General features: G+C 41.8%; 1 protein-coding gene across 4 annotated transcripts in view; it reads left to right on the top strand.

Annotated features, from left to right (window-relative positions):
• LOC147017461 (uncharacterized) overlaps positions 1-20,102 on the top strand; it is a 56,211-nt gene that overhangs the window by 20,389 nt on the left and 15,720 nt on the right. For all 4 annotated transcript variants that reach the window (XM_085847143.1, XM_085847141.1, XM_085847144.1 and 1 more), the window contains 3 exons: positions 3,535-3,664; positions 13,588-13,689; positions 13,843-14,009. In XM_085847143.1, the coding sequence (XP_085703269.1) occupies positions 3,535-3,664; positions 13,588-13,689; positions 13,843-14,009 (399 nt within the window). The remainder of the gene's footprint in view (positions 1-3,534; positions 3,665-13,587; positions 13,690-13,842; positions 14,010-20,102) is intronic.

The following is a 20,102-nucleotide window of genomic DNA, read 5'->3' as shown; positions in this document are numbered from 1 at the left end:
TAGCATGATATCTCAAAAAGTTATGGACGGATTTGGACAAAACATGATGGACAGGTTGGGTGTGCGACACTGGCAAATCGTTCCCATTTTGATGAACATCCAGATCCGAGAACTTTTTATATTTCTCAAGGGATTCTTCACCATTGAAAGATGCGGTTAAAAATGATATATAGCATGATATTTCAAAAAGTTGTGGACTAGTTGTGACAAAACTAGATGGACGAGTTGGGTAGGTGACAAGAACAAGCCGATTTGATTTTAGGTCAGGTCTGAATCCTGATCCGGCCTCTCAGTGGGATACAAAACGTATACTGTTCAGCCTGGCGGAGGTATGTGCTCCACCGAGTGCCGTCCTAGTTTTTTCATGCATTGGTCTCGGGCTCACTGTGTAACTTGCACTTTAATCACATGCAGGATAATCATATTTGTGTACTTCCATGTGCTTTAATGCAAATTACAAGGATATTGGTAGACATGTTGGACACGTACACACATTATATGGGATTTAAACCTGAGTTCCAAGCATGATGAGCCAGGCGTGTTCAGATGAGAATACATAAGAGACCAAACTTATTATTCTTCTTCTTTCGGCTGCTCCCGTTCGGGGTCGCCACAGCAGATCATCCGTATGCTCCGCATAGTGATTTGGCACATGTTTTATGCCGGATGCCCTTCCTGACGCAACCCTGGTCGCCTCTTACGACACACAGGGATATAGTACACCTATTCTAACCGGGGCATACACCGGGCCCAGTACACTGGTACTCACTTTGCCGGCCTCGGAAGGATGACAGGCTGAGTCAACCTCCTGGTGTGTATTAATTCAAGCGGCCAACGGGGCTTGAACTCAGGACCTTTTGGATCCCAAGCCGCTACCCTAACCACTACGCCAACACCAGGCTGCATAAGATACCAAACCACGGGTGCTAAATAGATTCAGGGCTTAGAAGATTGAGAAGAAAAAAGGAATGATAGTTGTGAGCAGAAGTGGTGAGACGAAGAGTGAAGGGATTGTATGAAATATGTTTAGCATTTGCCGTTGCATCCCTTTCCTTTTGTGAAATGCAATTAGGTGGAGGGAGAGGGAGGGTTGTTGAAGGATGGTGAAGGATCCTTTGACACTTGGTGTTAAACAAAATGTTTATTTATTTATTTATTTTTTTAAACTAAAAACAACACTACAACGCCGTTGACAGTTCACTCGTCACCACGTGAGATGACATGGTCTGATTCCAAAACGAACAGGAAGCAAAGCCTTGACCTGTCAGAGTCGAGGCTCCATGGTGACGAGCGAATTATTAATAGGTGCGCATGTGTTGGCATTTGTTTGTAAAGCCTGTGGCTGGCACGATGCTGATGCTCTTCGGCCGGTGGACATTGCACGGCCGAAGCATATCTGTGACTCAGCAACACAGCAGGAAGGTGCTGATGCAGGCAAGTTCAGAAACCTTGGAATTTCTTGAGGCACGACATCTTTTTGACTCTCTTTCTGTGACTTCATCAGTACCAAGTGTCGTTTTGATCTCGCTCGCTTTCCAAAGGTGAAACGGTTCTGGGTTTAATTTGGCTGCCCCGGTTCAATATCCTCCACATTGTATTTTGGTTTGATGTTTGCTCGTTCATTTTGCACCTCTGCATGCTCGTCTTGTCAGTTGTTGATGTACACAGTATGTGGCTTGCCCTGGAAGTTAGCTTTATCATGGATATACATGTATATTTTTTAATGAACAAAACAATTTTTTAATGAACAATGACCTCCCCTGGTCTTAAAAGTTTTTGAGAACATCTTCATTTAAAAACAAATCTTCGAGTGCTGGTGATAATAATAAATTAATAATTATTAATGTTATTGCAATAAACACCACAATAGATCTTGGATGATTAAGCGAACAATAAATTTGAATAACCATGTATGTAAATTATAATTACAAATTAATAATTTGAATGTCTAAAAAGGGTACGATTAAAAAGGTGTTGAATAAATATTTTGAGACGATAGTTTTGGACAATTAAGGATGGTGTTTTTACGATTGAGAGTTGTGATTTGAAGTGGTATGTGCAGTGGGGGGTGGTTGCAGTGACGGGGTTGAGATCGTCTATTGGAAAGAAAAGCAAACAAATTAACAAGTGGGCAATGCTGTTGATTGTTTGTGGAATAGTGCAGGATAAGTTCCCTTTTGAAAATTATTTTGGTTGGTCGGCAGCAGAACACCACCCCCCCACCCCTCCCCCACTACCACCTCCACCACCCTTTCCACTTTCATATTTAATCTGTAGAAAACCAATCAATGACATTTACAGGTATTTGTGTACTACAGTAGCAGGTTTTCCTAGAGGTATGCGCACTCACCTTTGAACTGTATAGCCAGTGTTCAAATCGGCATCCACCTGTAAACTGCCACCCTTATGTTTCACATGCAGGGCAATGCGTTCACGTTGCTTGCTGTCCATCGGAAAGACGTTAAGCCAGAGGATCCATCTGCCGCGTCTGGTCTTTTGCGGACATTAAATATCTCACGGTGTCTTTCGTGAAGAGTAGGCGATTTATTGCCACCACCCGGATACAAATTAAAAATTCCTTCAAAATTAATCTACAGTCAAGTATTGGGCATCGGTGTGGCGGCGACCTCTGCAGGATTGGTTCTCACCTAGAAACGTTTTTTGACAAGTCGTGATGTGCCCCAGAGCACTGTAAAGAATATGACTTTTTAATTGTAATGGTCTTTGTTGATTTTTAAGTCTTTACTACATTTTCTGTGATTACACAATTAGCAAATAAGTGTAAAAACCAAAGACAACTTTACCATGAGATACCACATCTTCAGGCATCTTTTAAAGGTGTACGGAAGCTGTTGATGAGATTTGTGCTCAAGATTACAATTTTTGTTTTCCATAAAATTGCGTGATAAAAGTTGTGACGTGATTACACTATATTGAGGCAAAATGCACTGGAACACCATGTAAAAATATAACCCCCCTTAAAAATCGATATTTGGCTTTTTAAGGAAGCTTAAATGTTCTGAAGTGCCTCAATACTTGAATACCAATTGTGCGATGGGTGGTGTAGCTGGTGGTGATACATTCCCGTCTACTCCTTGAGCAATGCGGCGCTCATGATCAGTCGTGAATGATTGATTACGTAGATTAGAACCGATCTTGGGACGGGGCTTCACTCCGTCGCAGAGTGTGGCTATTTTTGATATCTCGCCAAAGATTTATGACTGTTTACCAAGGGATTGAGCACTTTTGCTCTCTCGATGTTCTTGAGATGATTTTCTTAAACTCTTGAACTTTGATCTGCTTTACTGTCACACCTTTCCTGCACTCGTTACTAAATACACTAATATACCCGACTGAAGAAGATGCAGTATAGCAGAAACCCAGATGAAGAGAAAATTATCTTTGATATTGTGAAAAGTTGAAATAAATGGTTTTGAGCATCAGGGTAATGAATAAAACCCGTCTGTTTAGAATTTTGAGGAGGCGTTTAAACTCGTCTCCCTTCATAAAGTATTTTACTTATTTTGTGACTAGGCATTGAAACGACGTTGGCAGATGAGACATCGTGGATTTGTGACATCCGTCGGAAAATTTGTGTCCTGGGTGTTTTCAAAGCGAGCTGTTCATCCCAGGATTCCCAGGCACTCACAGACTATCTCTTTGGGTGAGTATGCATTTCAAACTTTTTGACCTCTTTCTCTCCCTCCGTCCCCCTAACCCCTCCCCCCCCCAAATTCCCAACTACTCCCCACAGTTGCTGCAGCCATTGCTGGTGTTGTGGCTGCCCATTCCCCTCTTCATACTGTCCCCATTGTTGCTGCCACTGCCATTGATTTTACTTGTTTACTTTTTTTCATTTGCACGCTCATTGACTCGTGCACTCACACGTTTATTAATCACCTTGTGTTGCTCTGCATGTTTATTTGAAAGATTTTTATTTTATTTTATCATGACTGCACGGCTTTCCCAAAGCCTTGCTGAGTGTATTCAGTGTGGACAGGAAGTGGTTTTGCTGAGCTTGAAAGATGTCTTTGTTGTGCTTTCTTTCAAAGCAAGTGAATTCAAGTTTATCTTAAAATGATTTATCACGAGATCATGGCGTATCATAAAATGATTTATAAAATGAGATCATTTATCATAAAATGAGTTTTGTGTTTAATACAGAGATGGAATTAACTGTCATTTTTTTTTTAATCAGATTTTAAAAAGAAAATAATTGTAAGCAGACAGAATTGGTGCCTTTTTATCAATTAATTATTATTTTTAATTTGTAGTCGAGGCTTGTGGAAGAGCGAGTACACTTGAACAGGTCAGGATGTAACAGACAAAAACAGGATGCAAAACATGCATGTATGAGGTGGACAAGATGGACACAGAAGGAAACTCCAAGGAGGGAAAACTGGAGAATTGGAAGGATGGATTTGGGTGGGGTTAATGAGGGTAGAAAAGATCGTGGTTTTGGATTGGGGACGATCAGAGATGGTGGTGAACAGCCGTCTTGAAGACCTGGAGTGAACAATGAGATTGAAGAGGAAGTGGAAGTTGATTCCAAAGGTGGGGGGTGGAACAAGTGGACCAAATGAGTGGAGGTCAGCAGTGATCTTGGATTTCAGTAGTTTCACCAGAAGGGGGTTGATGGTGAACTCTGTGAATATTGCAGAAACCTGGAGGGGGGAACAAAGCACAGAGAAAGCAGAGGGTGCAAGACCAGATAGGAGGTGATAGAAGACAGACCACTGACCAGTCTGAGATGGCGAAGTGATAAGTTCATCGATTCAGCTTCATCGCCGGAGATTTCAATAATCGTAAAAGTTAAGATGTGAGGTAGGGGAGCCAACCCAGAGTGATTGGGGGGGAGGGGTGGGAGAGCAGTACTGCAAGCTGCGGATGAAGGCCTTGTTGATGGATCGGAGTTTCGGTGTGCCAAGGAAGAGATTTTTACAATGGAGGATGCCCAGTCGGTGGCTGGCTTTGAAGACCAACTTTGAAATATGGTTTACCAAAGAAAGATCATGGCTGATAGTGAGACCCAGGGGTTTGAATGGCACAACTTCCTCAAGAGGGTTGTTGAAAAAGTAGATGGGGGGGGAGCTCTAGATGGTCCTTTTGGAGAGAGATAGTGAGATTGTGACATTTGTCAGGATTGAAAGACCTATTCAAAGTGGTTGCCCAGCTTGTGATTTGTTTTTCTTCAAGCTCTGAATAGAGTGAAGAGGCTGCAGCCTGCCTGTCTGAAGGATGAGGGTTGAGTCATCAACAAATAGAAAAAGAGGATTTTCCAGAGAGTCAGAGAGATCATCGATGAAGACCAGGAATATGACTGGGCCCAGAACACTGCCTTGGGGCACTCCAGCCTTTACAGGGAGAGGAGATTAAAGGATTCTGTTGAGAGCCACACATTGGCTACGGGAGTGGAAGAAGTCAGTTAGCCATGTGTGGTGTTGGCCTTGGATGCCATAGGCAGAGAGTTTGGAGAGTAAGACAGGATGCCAGACTGTATCAAAAGCACAAGATTAAAATTTTTTTTTATTTTGTGTGATTGTTTTTTTATTTTCTTCACAAAGTAAATGTCTTGGAGAAATACATTTCATTGTCAGTCACACAATTTGCTACGATTCCCCTTTGCGAATCTGTATTATAAAAGGAGCCATACGTCTGTCTGTCTGTTTGTTTGTTGTGCTATAACTTGAGCATGTATTGACGGATTTCAATGAAACCAATGACGGTGGATTCAGGGAACTCCCAGAAAGGTTTGTGACGTCAAAAAAAAAAAATTTAAAAATGGAGGGTTTGTTTGTGAGCACACCATGCGAAACTGCAAACATCAACTTGGTGACGCGATCTCTCTCTATCTCTATATATCTGTATGCCCATCAGCGAAGCGATGGGTGGTATTTGCTAGTACTAGTTAAATGAGACTTGTGCTACCTTGTTTACTGAAGGTGCATCACCTGGGGCCTGCATTGCGTGATAACTGTACCAGCTCTTTACCTTGGCTCTCCTCCCCACCTCACCCCCTGTTTTTAAAGTCTATTGTCTTGACCTTGCACTAATAAAATACAATCATTATTATTACATACTCTTGGTCCTTGAAAGTGAAAATTGCTCCAAGTGGTGAGATTAGGCAGTAGTGGGGCGGCTGAGCTCCAAAAAACAGGTCGATTGTGCACTTTCTCTTAAAAGCATGAAACTTGGCACATGGTTAGAGTAACACCATACAATGATTTCTAGTCCAGGGGCCACCGGAAATTGCACCCCGTATGGTGGCCATCTTGGATTTCAAAATGGCCGCCACCGTGGACCTGTTTTGTTAAATATCTCCTAAACTAGTACAGATATCGAGACAGTTGAAACGCCTATAACTACATTTTAGGGTTCTAGGAATGCAATGGTGACATTAAATGTTTGAAAATTGTGGCTGCCATCTTGAAATCCAAGATGGCCACCATTGACAAGCTATTTTGCTCTATCTCATTAACTAGTAAAGATATCAATACAGTTTTAATGCCTATACCCACATTTTAGGGGTCTAGGAATCCAACGGTGGCATAAAATATTTGAAAATTGTGGCTGCCATCTTGAAATCCTACCATCCACAGCTATTTTGCTCTAAAGGTCTATGCTCACATTTCAGAGACAAATAAATTTTTGATGCTTTAAAATATTGATCAAACTATGAAACTGGTCGTAGTTATGCATCTACTCATTTCAGGGACATCATCCATTGTTATGGTGACTGCACAAGTGATCAACCCTACATAGGCCCGTTCATCTGCAACTGGAGATGGCAAAGCGCATCAAACTTGTGGATCCATCTAAGCCAGATGCTGAAATGGGTCGAGTAACTCAGTGGGAACTCTGCATTCTTTGTCAACAGAACACCACTGAAAAGGTTCAGTTTCCCAGTCAATGGAAAGGTGAACAAGGTGAAGCAACACTCGCAGGGTACAAAACATTGGCTGATAATCTCCTCGAGTTTAATAACCTCGGTCTGCTGCCTAGAACGATAAACATTGACACATTGGACGAAGGTCATGGTGTCGAGGCAGCTTTCATTGCTCATAATGCACGTTGGCATAGGTCGTGCAGGTTTACGTACAACAATACAAAACTGGAATGTGCAAGGAAGCATTCTAAAGATATACCGGCTGATGATGCAGGTGAAGGTACATCTGGTGTTTCTAAGCGTACTCGGTCAAGTTCTGCATCATCAATTTCTCAAGATCTCTGCTTTTTCTGTGGGCGGTCATCTGGAAAAGAGAAACTTCATGAGATTTCTACTTTCAAAACACAAAACACTTTCTACTTTCAAAAAGACAAACGTGTTCGAGAGTGTGCTGCACTTCTAGAAGACGATGACTTGCTGAGATGTCTCAGTGGCGGAGATATGATTGCTCTTGAAGCAAAATACCATGCAAAGTACTTAGCCTCTCTCTATCATCATGCATCCATGGTCCAAACGGAGCAAGAAGGCACCGAGAATCTCGATAACATGCTCTGTAGCATAGCATTTGCAGAACTTGTGACATATATTGAGGAAACCCGTTTGGAGGATGCCACCATTGCTCCTGTATTTAAGCTAGCTGATCTATCAAACCTGTATTCCTCCAGGCTGGACCAACTAAGAATCAAGCAGGAAAGCTACATACAATCTACAAGGCTCAACAGCGAGTTCTTGCCCATTTTCCTGACATGAGAGCAACTAAAAAGGGCAGAGACATTTTGCTAATGTTTGATGAGGACATTGGATATGCCTTAGCAAAGGTGTGTCAACAGGGCAGTGACATGGATCCTAATCCGAACCGTTGATACAGATGTTGTCGTACTTGCAGTTATGGCAACTCAGAGACTTTCTGTGAAGATATGGTTAGCCTTTGGAACAGGGAAGAGCTTGCGATTCCTCCCTGCACATGACATAGCCACTGCTCTCGGCCCTGAGAAGTCTAAGGCCCTCCCCATGTTTCATGCACTGACAGGATGTGACACTGTGTCATGCTCATCCGCGTGGTAAGCGAACTGCATGGGCTGTATGGGAGTCGTTCCCAGAGCTCACAGATTCACTATCTGAAGTCAACCATGAACAAACAGATATAACTGAGTCCTGTATGAGCATTATTGCAAGATTCGTCATTTTGATGTATGATCGCACAAGTTCCTGTAGTGACATTAATACAGCACGAAAGAAACTGTTTGCAAAGAAAGGCAGACCTCTGGAATCAATTCTGCCTACACACCATGCTCTGGTGCAGCATGTTAGGTGTGCAGTGTACCAATGAGCATTATGCTGGGGCCAGGCATTACATGCACAGCCTGAGCTCCCATGTCCAAGTGAGTGGGGTTGGGAAAAAACATCCGACGGTCAGTTTAAACTGATTTGGACAACACTACCGGAAGCCGCAAAGATCTGCAATGAACTTATCCGGTGTGGTTGTACAAAAGGATGCACTGATCGCTGCAGGTGTAAGAAGTCTGCACTTCCATGCACGTCACTTTGTTCTTATGATTGGGAATACAACAGAGACTAGAAAAGTCAAGTGGTGGTAACTGTGGTTTTTTGCCAACTGCTTGTGATGTTTTCTTGATGGTTCATTCCTTCACATATTGTGCTAACTGATGATAGTTTATGTGAGCTTTTGGATGGTGGCTATCTTGGATTATAAGATAGCTGCCACATATTCAATCTCACCATTGGATTCCTCGACACCTAAAACGTAGGTATAAGCATTAAAACTGTATTGATATCTTTACTACTTTGGCCGAAGTCATATTTGCCACGGCGGCCGTGGGGTCTTCAAAATCTACAGCCACTAGCAATTATACGGCGGCCGCAGTATTTCCACGGTCACACAATGTAGCAGTCACATATGTTTTTATTTTTCGGGTAGCCGCACGGCATATTTATAAATTGTGGAGACCGAAAACGTGGGGGTGCCGTACGGTCTTTGATTTGATGTCGCACGGTGACCTTGGGGTGTTCCTGCGGCGGCCATAGAATTTTCAAGGCAGACGCAAGGTGACCGCAGGGGGGCCCTAAGGCGAACGTGCGGCCAGACGGACGGTAACGAGTGGGTTCTTTATTATTATTTTTTTAACCAGTTTTTTTGTTTCGGCTTGTCGAATTGCTACGGCGAACGTAGAAATGAAAAAAAGTTATAATTCCACGGCGACCTTACGACCTGTAAAATATATCCAAACGGCGTAGGGCCACTATGAGGCCACCGCAGAAACTGCGGCCGCCGCACGTTTCTGTCAATTCAGAGGGCGTACGGCCGCCGTATCCTCGCCATCGAGCAAATGTGACTTAGGCCTTAATGAGATATTGAGCAAAATAGTTTGTCAATGGCAGCCACAATTTTCAAACATTTTATGTCACCATTGGCTTCCGAGAGCCGTAAAATGTAGTTATAGGCGGTTCAACTGTCTCGATATCTGTACTAGTTAAGGAGATGTTTAACAAAACAGGTCCACACTGGTGGCCATTTTGAAATCCAAGATGGCCACCATACGGGGTGCAATTTCCGGTGGCCCCTGGACTAAAACTCTTTGTATCGTATTACTCTAACCATGTGCCAAGTTTTATGCTTTTAAGGGAAAGTGCACAATTGATCAGCTAAGCCACCCCACTACAGGCAAGGGATGGGCAGAATCAACATCTCCAGCATTGATTGATCAGTTCGCTAAGTTATCAGTCACTTCCGGCAAAAGGGTTGTAAAATATAAGCGACGCAAGTCGTGGATTTCGTACCTCCTCTTCCTCACAATTTGAGGCGTGCAGATCATTTGCTTTGTACTTCATTAGACCTTAACAGCTTGCTTTCAGCATGTTCTCCACGTTTTTTTTTTATAAAGTAAAGTGCAGACATTTCTGTTGTAAATGTATTTGTTCGGTAATCGTATTTGGTTTTTTAACTTCATTGAGAATGTTGAATTGACACATGCCACTTCACACCTTACTCCTTCCTCCTGGATGCTCGATCACCTTATTGTTTGCCTTCCAAAATTAAATGATCACTGCTCCTCTCCACTACCTTTTCCTCTGTTATCATGCCTGTGAAACCACCACGTTGAACCTGTGCAATCACATTCTTGATGGCAGTATGCCATGATCTCGTGTTGTCCTTCATCCCTCTTTTCTTATTCGTTCATCCACCTTCTTATTTGCATCGGGTGTTTCCCCCACCACTTCATTGTGAGTACCTCACTGTTCCATCTTCCAGTACCTTGTTATACCATGACCAAGAATGTAATTTCATTGAAATAAATTAAGTGGAAACGGCAGCATTCTACTGCTTTGTTGTGTGAATATGGTGCATGGATATGGGCAGAAGATCTACACCAGCAAAACAGAGTGGTGGACCTTTTTTTTTTTTTTACTAATCGTGGATCGTTGTAGGACATTCATACATGTCTAACACTGTCTTCTGGAGATACTGTATTTATCACAGAATTCATTGTTAAAGTGAACAGAGATTCTGTTTTCATCCGGTCTGTCTGCCTGTCTGTCTGTCTGTCTGAGCAGGATATTTCAAAAAGTTATGGACGGATTTGGACGAAACTTGGTGGACAGCTTGGCTTTGTGACAAGAACCAACTGATTAGCTTTTGTTGAAGATCTGGTTCCGGATCCGGATACAAGCATTTTTATCCCCACGCATTTTGAAAAATAATGGGGGATATTGTAATTGCCTCCGTCTGTCTTTCCGTCTATAGCGCTATCTCATAAACGGTTGTGCATAAAATCACCAAACTTGCTCGTTGTGGTCACCATATCGCACGGAGGTGCAAGAGCAGTGTCGCTTATGGTCCCGTCCCCTGGGATGGGTTTAAAAGGTCAAATACCGACAAATGCAATTACGGGGCACATTTTAAACATTTAAACAAAATTAAACTGTATATGCAATCAGCATTAGGGGACACATGAATTATGTGACGATTTTTTGGATTTGACCCCCAGTTTATGCCTGGGGTGAGGACTGAAGGTCACAAATGTCAAAACGGGGGGGAGGGGGAAACATTTTAATTCAGAATTTCATTTTGGGTCATTCCCGCTGGAAGTTTTTTTTTTTTTCTTTCCATCTTTCAACTCTGCTTTAGGTGGGAAGCGTGGTGATTTGCAATGGCGCACCATTGATTTAGTTCGAGTTTAATTTTTTTAAAAGTGGACTAGCAAGTTGCCAGTGCCCGCCTGAGATTCTAAATGGGGTATGGATGGAGGCTCCTATTCTGTTCTATGGTTTATGATACCCTAATTTAAATACCTGTTAAATCATAGTTGCTGGCATGTTAATGCAATCCATGCTTTAAAAACAAATTTCAAATACATTTTTCACGTAAGAGACACATTTTTAACTGACATATTTTGTTTTTATATCTTAACATTTTCTATTTGTATGCTGTGCAATTTCAAGTCACTGACAAATTCTCTATTCATTTCTTAATGTTATGACAGATTTCATAAAATACTACATTGTCCGTGAAAACCCCCTTTTTCCCCTTTGATTTACCGGCAAAACGCCAATGGCGTCTTCTGTCATCGAGCCGGCAAGCTGGGAGAAACAGTTCGCATTTATTGCCACATCTGATGTAATTTAAATGCTCTAATGGTGGCGAGATGCTCCATTTGAAACTTTTTGTCCGATACACTTAGCTTTTTTATGCTTAGGGTCCGTAATGAAAAATTGTGTCGGTGTCAAAGCCAGTGAACAATTGCAAATTAATAGTTGGAAGTAGGATTAGTCACCATTGAGAGATAGGTCCAAAAAGGATATATTGCAGGATATCTCAAGTCATGGATGAATTCAGATGAAACGTGGTGGACAGGTGAGGTGTGTGACAAGGACGAAGTGATTCAATTTCGGTGAAGATCCGGCTCCGGATACTATAATTTGAAAAGGAATTTTTCACAATTGAAAGATCAGGCCAAAAACAATATGTAGTATGATATTTCAAAAGGTTGTGGACGAATTATGACAAAACTTGGTGGATGAGTTGGGTGGGTGACAAGAACAAGCCGATTAGATTTTGATTCAGGTCTGAATCCAGATCTGGCCTATCAGTGAGATACAAAACGTTCATCCTGGCTCAGGTATGCGCTCCACCGAGTGCCATTCTAGTTACCCTCGCTGGAGGATAGGGAGGGTATTACATTTGGGTCTGTTTGTTTGTTTGTCCACACAGAACTTTCATGTTTTTCTCCTCAACCGCTTGTCAGATTTAGACGAAATTTTCACCATCGGTGCGACTACTCATGTGTAATGTTGTACTGATAATTTGATGTCATAGGTCACGTGGTGTGGCAGCCATGTTGGAAAAATGGAAAAACTTCGGACCTCTGTATCTCTGAAACCGCACCAAGGAAAAAAATTATAACTTGGCACACAGCAAGTAGGACTCGTGGGAAATAGGTGTTTTTTATGAGGTCATAATTGCATATGTAGAACACTACATCCGATAAGTATGAAAACGTTTTGAAGGTCTTCTTGGGATAAAATGGTCCACAGTTTTTTTTTGATGATGTCATTGGTCACGTGATTTGGCAGCCATATTGTTAAAAAAACCTTGAAAAATCTTCTTCTCCAAAAAGGCTGAACAGATTGAGGCAAAACTTTGCACATATGACCCACCTGTCCATGAGGAACAAAAGGTTCTCCCATATGACATCATAGGTCACATGGTTTGACAGCCCCATTGGATTTAGCCGAAAACATATAAAAATCTTCTTCTGCAGAACGGCTGGACAGATCGAGGGGAAACTTCACACAAATGTTCCCCAAGGCATGCGTGCACAAGGTTGTTTAGGAATAATGGATGAGTCACATGGTTTGGCAGCCATGTTGGATTTAAGAGAATATTAAATCATGTTTTCTCTGGAACTGCTTCATCAATCAACGTGAAACTTCACAATTATAATTTATTATTGATGGGGAATACATGTTTTAAATTTCAACTTGATGGTCTGGCAGCCAGAATTATTTAATTTGTTGATATGGGGTTTTTATTTAAAAAAAAAAAAAATTGAATAAGGCTCACTTGGCTGTGCCTGGATGGGTTTGAGGATGGAGGAAGTAGCAGCTGAAATGCTAATCCTATCCAGGTTCCTCCTCCTCATGACTTCATGTTTGCTTTTTGCTTGTTCGGGTTCCTTCTGATGACTCCAATGCAGGACTGTTCCGATTTGATTTGAATTTAATTTATTTTAATCCCATTCTGAATTCAATTGAATAATAAGAAAAAAAGATCACGGGTCAGGGCCGTGTGTCCGATCAAAGCGGGACGTCTTGGTACCCGATCATCACTGCCAGCAGTTCCAAAGTGGCAGTTCTAATTATGTGTCTTATTTATTACATAACACACCAGTACATAAACGCCACACAAAATACACCACACAAAACAAGTGCTGGTGAGGGTCTGCAATCTCTGATTACTCTTTTTCTTGTTGATGCTTATTTTGGATTTGGGAAAACCAAAACCAACTTTGCACACATTGAGACTCTCTTTCTTGAGTTGATATTAATGTTCACAACGTGTGCAATTGAGGGAGAGATTTCATTTTAGTATTATTTAGGATACCACTGTTGTTGTTTTACAGAAAGTAACAGCTGCCGTCGTGATGAAGATGGTAATTGCAACCATAGAAATGGAGTCATGCAACCCTCAATGAAGCCAAAGTGTTTGCTGAAGGGCCATTCAGGTTTGTCATCCTGGATCTGTGCAAGCAACTGGCCACAAGAAAAAATCCTCAGCTAAATTAAACACCACCAAAACCTGTTTTGCATCTGTTGAACTTTTTTTTTGATACCTATGGTGTTAGCATGTTGTATCTCAAGTGCTTGCCCCTTCACAGCGCAAGAGACTCTGCTTCTTAAAGAAAGACCCAGAGACATGTGGAGTCCCGGATCACCACTTCAGCACATGGACCTAAAGACCCTTGTTAATGGTGGCACACTCTCAGCCCTTCCATTCAGCTGTCAGAAACAGCTCGTCGGTCTCTTGCCAAAGTCTGATGTCCAGGTGTGTTCACAAATAACTTTGTCTGTGTAAATAATTTGCAAACTTCCACTTCTTTCAGGGACCATTGTACTTTGGGATGATGAAAATGTATGTCGGATTCTTTTTCTTTGATAGAGCATGTTGGCACATCCATTATTCACACGACTACGTTTTTTTTTTTTTGGTGAATTACTAATGTAATTGTAGGAAGTGCTTTTAAATTTTCACTCAAGTGAGGCCTGTGCCTGGTGTTGGCTTAATGGTTAGGGTGGTGGGCTTGGGATCCCTGGGTCCTGTGTTCAAATCCCGCTCTGCCGTTGAATTAATACCAGGTGGGGTTGACTCAGACTGTCATCCTTCTGAGTTCGGCAAAATGAGTACCAGCTTACTGGGATGATTGAGCCATTCGAGTAGTGTGCGTCGGAGTGGCGAGCCGTCTAGGATTGTGCCCAATGCCCAGGAGACTGCTTTGGCAACATGACGCTCTGTACAGAGTATGGTCCAAATGAATGGATGGAAACATGGGCAGTGTATAATCAACAGAGGCCTCCAGGCCTGATGTCTTAGGCCTACCAGAAAACCAAGATGGCGGTCATATTTTGGCTGGGGCCATGGTGGGTGGAGTCGAGCAACAAATGTGGGTGGAGTCCGGTAGCTGTCTGACCAATGTGTGGACATTTCAAAAATAGACCCCCAACAAGAACCACAACAACAACAACAATGCAGAGCTCTTGTAAACCTGCCACAGTCGTCACAGTTAAAAATGAGTCCAACAGCCAGTCTAATGCCTTTTTGTAGGATAGTTTGCTGCGGGACTTGTTGCCCCTTACATTCACAGACAACATGTCAATGTTATCATGGGCAAGCTCTTTTGGCAGAAGGGCAATCCTTCTCTCAGGCCTTGTGGTATTGTCTCTGTCCATAAGTGTTTGGACATTCCATGCTCCAAGCATGATTTTTTTTTATCCCCCGTCATGTGGCGGAAAGGGGATATTGTTGTCACCCAGGTCGTCCGGCTGTCCGTCCGTCCGTCGGTCCGGGCGTCAACATTTATAGCTGTGAGTGCGATAACTCATAAACTGTTCGCCATATCGTTTTGAAATTTGAGTCACACATGTACCACCTGAAAAGGAAGAACCCTATTGATTTTGGGGGTGACCAGATCCAAGATGGCCGACTGGGGCGGCCATCTTGAAAAAAATGTTTTTTGTAATAAATGGAAAACCGCTTATCTGATTTCAATTATTTTTGGTTACTACGTTCATCACCCCTGGGGAACTTTTTCGAGATGATGACCAAATGGTGTCTTGTTTCCAATTCACCTCCCTCATTATCTGGAATATGTATGACCTTTTTCATTCAATGGCGGGGGATTCCCCATCTCTGATGGTATTTTCTTTTCTGTTTCTCGACCGCTAAATAGATGATCTGTCACCCATGGCTTGCTGACCAGATGTAAGTAGAGCAGGCAATGTTTAGGGTACCTTTTCTCATCCCTTCCCTCAAAAAGAGTAAGCAGTGCTGTCCTAAGAAGGACTGCTCAACAGCCTGGGATGCTGTTGGACTTCTCTGTGGCTCCAACATATAGAGCAGAATGACCAAAGTCTCAGGCCGCCTATGTGCAGCTTTATGGCTACGACTGCCAGTGATCACCTTCACCTATCGTTTTGTCACTCGCCAATTGCTGTTGGACTTTTGAAAGGATAGAATTAAATGAAGGATAAGGGGCTTGAAAATTGAAGAAGGAAAGAGAGAAAGGTAGAGGAGAAGGAATGATTGAGCCATTTGAGTAGCGTGCGTTGGAGTGGCGACCCGTCTAGGATTGTGCCCAACAGCCAAGGAGACTGCTTCGCCAGCACCGACACTGCACAGAGTATGGTCCCAATGGATGGATGTGGCTTGTGATTCGATCTACGACCTTTCTAATAGGTGTCAGCAAATATCTTTGACGGTATTCGAAAGAAGAAAAAGAAATGCCAGTGTAGCTCGCATATTGCTCGAAAGCCCTGCCATTTGGTGGTGCTTTCATCGTCGTAATACAGATCTTCCCAACCATAACCATTTTTTTTTTTTGTGAATCTTTTGGCATTGTTAAAAATAGGGACCAAAAGGGCAAAAGCTTGTCGCACATTATCTTTTTTCAAAGCGAGTCTTGTTGGATGGTGCAGTTGGATTTTATTAAATAAATGAGGGTGGTTTCACCTTCAAATGACCGTGGTTGTGTATAGACCACATATAGCTCATCTGGAAGTGTCTGTTTTATTTTATATATTTTATTTTCCCGGCAGATTTTAATGTGTGATTGTTGGTTCTTTTCTGGTGCGTAAGAATAGCTTTTTTTCCAGACTGCTGGGCTATTTGATACTCTGTGGGAATGGAAAAACAAAAAGCATGTATAATCGATTTTTTCCCCGTTTGATGTTTCCTAACAGAGCTGTTAGCTTGTGATGCTGGGATGATGGGGTTTAAATCCCATATGCTGTTTTGATTGTCTTTTCCCTTTTTTTTCTGTTGTCTGCTAATGTCCTTGTAATTGGTGTAAAAGTGCATCGATGTCTCCTGATATTCTTGTCCTGCATGTGACGTATGTACAAGCTCATCCATGAGCTATGCATCGGTGGGAAAAAATATACAAAGTCAACCACTTGAGAAGTCCACATCCACCTGTGGACTCCTGTGTGGTTGATTTCGTTTCCATGTGCACCACCATTAGACCTTTCTAGCCAAAGGAAACAAACTTTGAATTGGCGAGTAGAGATTGAAACAGGAATTTATTTTGTATTATTATTAAAAGGAAAACTCTTCGTTCGGAACAACTGTGCCATTTTTGACTCATTATGGCAAACAATTTTATCTTGAGCCTATTCAGAGTGCGAAGATAGTTAAATGCTTCTGTCTGAACAAGTGAAGGCTTCTTTGTACACTTGAATGTCAAAACTGCTGTTGAGATGAATGTCAACAATCACAGCTCTCAGATTTTGTTTTTTTTTGTTGTTGAAAAACAACCCAGTTCTTGTGCATTTGCAAAGAGGTGCAAGTTCGTAACCTAGCCGCGATAACACCTGTTTCAGAAATTGAATGCTATGGAGGTCAAATGAAAGGAATAACTTAATTTGGGTAAATAGGGTTTATGGTGCAGCAGTTCAGTAGCATGATCACCCTGTCACCATTACAATTAACAGCATATATGGGGCTTTGTCAAAGTAAGCAGAAGTCCTTGCTAAAAACAATACATTGAAGGTGCTTTGAGAGAAGTGCGGTTCTGGCGATCCAGGTATGCGGTGAGAATGGCAGACTTTTTACAACCTGCAAGACTTTTTATTTATTTAGTTTCCCCTCAAGTAATCCTAGACTCTCTTGGTGGAGCTTGCACACACATTATGTGTAAGAGGAGGACAGGAGAGAGCAGGATGCTTTTACATGAGTTACAAAGACATTAGCAGATAATGGACAAATTGACATTGTTGGATCCCAGCTGCCTCTCCAGATCTGCTTGTGTGTACCCAATGACAAGATGGTGTGTGGCAGGCACATCCCATTAGTCAGGATCCATATAGCAGCAGTTGCTGTGATGCACTTGGTTCCTGCTCCCACAACAGCAAAGAAGGCATTTGTAGTTGCTTTATGGGATTTTAACCTGGGATCAAAAGTACCATGTGATCAGATATGAACATCAAGTTGGTTTCTTATTCCTCTTGATATATATATATATATATATATATATATATATATATATATATATATATATATATATATATATATATATATATATCAAGTCCTCTTGGCTACAAACTTTCCTTTTTTAAAATATAAACAACAAAGATTACCATTGTTTTGAATCCTTTAAAATAATCCACCTGTTCGGCTGCAGAATTATTGAATAATTATCGATAGAATGCATTCCTCTGCCAGGCTGAACAGTTTACATTTTGTATCCCAATGATAGGCCAGATCTGATCTGCTTCCGGACCACAACCAACATCTAATCAGCTTGTTCTTGTCACCTCCCCACTCATCCACCATGTTTTGTCATAACCTGTCCATAACTTTATGAGATATCATGCTATACATTGTTTTTGGTGCTATCACTTAAAAAATTATTGAATTCGGTTCCGGATCTTTTCCAAAATCTAATCAATTTGTCCTTGTCACACACCCATACACTAAATTTAGTCCGAATCCGTCCATAACTTTTTGAGATATCAGACAGACAGACAGGGGTGAAAACATAACCTCCATCCACCTTTGGTGACGGAGGTAATAATCCACCTGTTTGGCCACAGGATTATTGACTCAGCAAATGTTTTATTTATTTCCCTTGTGCAGCTGTTTTTATTTTCTTTTCTTCTCATCAAGTTCCTCCTGCTTGCTGAGACTTGGTTGTAAAATTTTGGCCTGGTATTCTTGCCATGGTTTATGGCGTTCTTGTTGTCGAAGTATTTCTTATTTATTTATTTTTATTTTTGGCTGTAAATATCCCAAGATTGGGAGTTATTATTCTGTTCCCTGCACAGTGGGAGACAATGTTTTACAAAGTGTGTGTGTGTGTGTCTGTGTGTGTGTGTGTGTGTTTGTGTCCACGCCATAACTCTTTTACCATTTGAGCTTTTGTCATCAATTTTTCAACAAACTTTTATGATGAGAATACAGAGAACACTATTTTTAATAAATTTTACTCCTTTTATTACTATTTTTTTTTTAAAGCTGCTGTTTTCGTCAAGTTTAGTTCTGGAGTACAAAGCAGCCACAGATAAACCTTGTATTTTGAGATGCTTACTAGTTATTCTTTGCAAAAAGATGTCGATTGGTACTGACCCAGAATTTTCAGTCTGAAAGCTGAATTGACTGGCACCATATTGATTGCCTCAGAGCCATTATTCAGACTCCCCAATTGCCTTTTCCCATTGGAGCCATGCCGCGCAAGCCATGTGCGATTTCTGTTCGTATCGCTATATTTATGCCCCCGTGGAAAGATCAAAGTTGCACAGTGGAGACGGCTTCAGAGGGTCAGGAGCAATTCCGTTTCCTTGATAGTGCAACATCAACATTACATTCTCTACTGAGATGAAATGTAAAGAACGAAAAAAAATGGTGAGAGGTAACGAGGGTGAAAAGGCCAACCGGAATATTTGTTATAAGGTGTGTAAACGAGTCGATGCACGGAACCAAGCGGGACAATCTGAAAGTGTCAGGTGCGTCACAAAGTTGGGAATGAGTTTGCCAATGTAGAGATTGAGATTGTATAAACAATGCCCGTCAGGAAATTTCGTCGAAAGCTAAAATGTATTTCTTCTCTTTTCTTCTTTCTTTCTCTTTTATTATAAAGGCACTTGTGGAAATGCTGACAAAAATAACGATGAAAACAAACGAGCAACTTCATACAACACGCAATGGCATTGAAATAGACATTTACAATAAGGCAACTGCAGGCATGACAACAAAAGGCAGAAATCAAAATGATGCAAAACATGTTAATTGTCATCTTATTAACAGCAATCAGGAGGAGAAAAGACAGGAGAGGGTAAAAGTGGGTAAGGAAAGACTCCTGGGTATGGTGACTGGAGGTTCATTGAAGGTTTTGAAATCACTGTTCAGTATAAGTTATGGCAACTCACCCCCACCCCCAACCTCCCCTCTCTCTCCACTCCTGTCATCTCCCTCCATCGTACCTTTTCCCACTGAGAAAGCCTTTCAGTAACCTTGGGGAGCTGGAGCTGCACAGATGAGGCACCGTTTATGACCAGCTTTTCGATACCTGTAGTTGAATGTTCATTCATCCAAAAAGTATCCAACCAGGTATCCAAAAAGGAAAGATGTGCACAACCCAAATTCCCATGCACAGACAGACTTAAGAACAGTGCCATGTCTTACGAAGATGAATGAAGATTAACCAGTGCAAGATTTCCATTCAGCAGGAGCTTTTGGCATCCATGGTAATAGAATGGCTGGCAGTGTTGTTGCAAATTCCTAGGAGATTGGCACGATGCAAAACAGCACTGCCAAGATGATGCTGCACAATCGTAGAAATCGCTGAGCACTCAGAACGTTCAACAATGCACAGTCTAGGGACAACTACCTGCAAAATATCTTGATGCAAGTTTTAGATGAGCTCTC

The sequence above is a fragment of the Eptatretus burgeri genome, chromosome 11, assembly GCF_056783735.1.
Source record: "Eptatretus burgeri isolate ZD-2024b chromosome 11, Ebu_testis_v1, whole genome shotgun sequence".
NCBI classification, from domain to species: Eukaryota; Metazoa; Chordata; class Myxini; order Myxiniformes; family Myxinidae; genus Eptatretus; species Eptatretus burgeri.
Note: the sequence above shows the minus strand (reverse complement) of the source record. Positions and strands in the feature narration are given on the sequence as shown.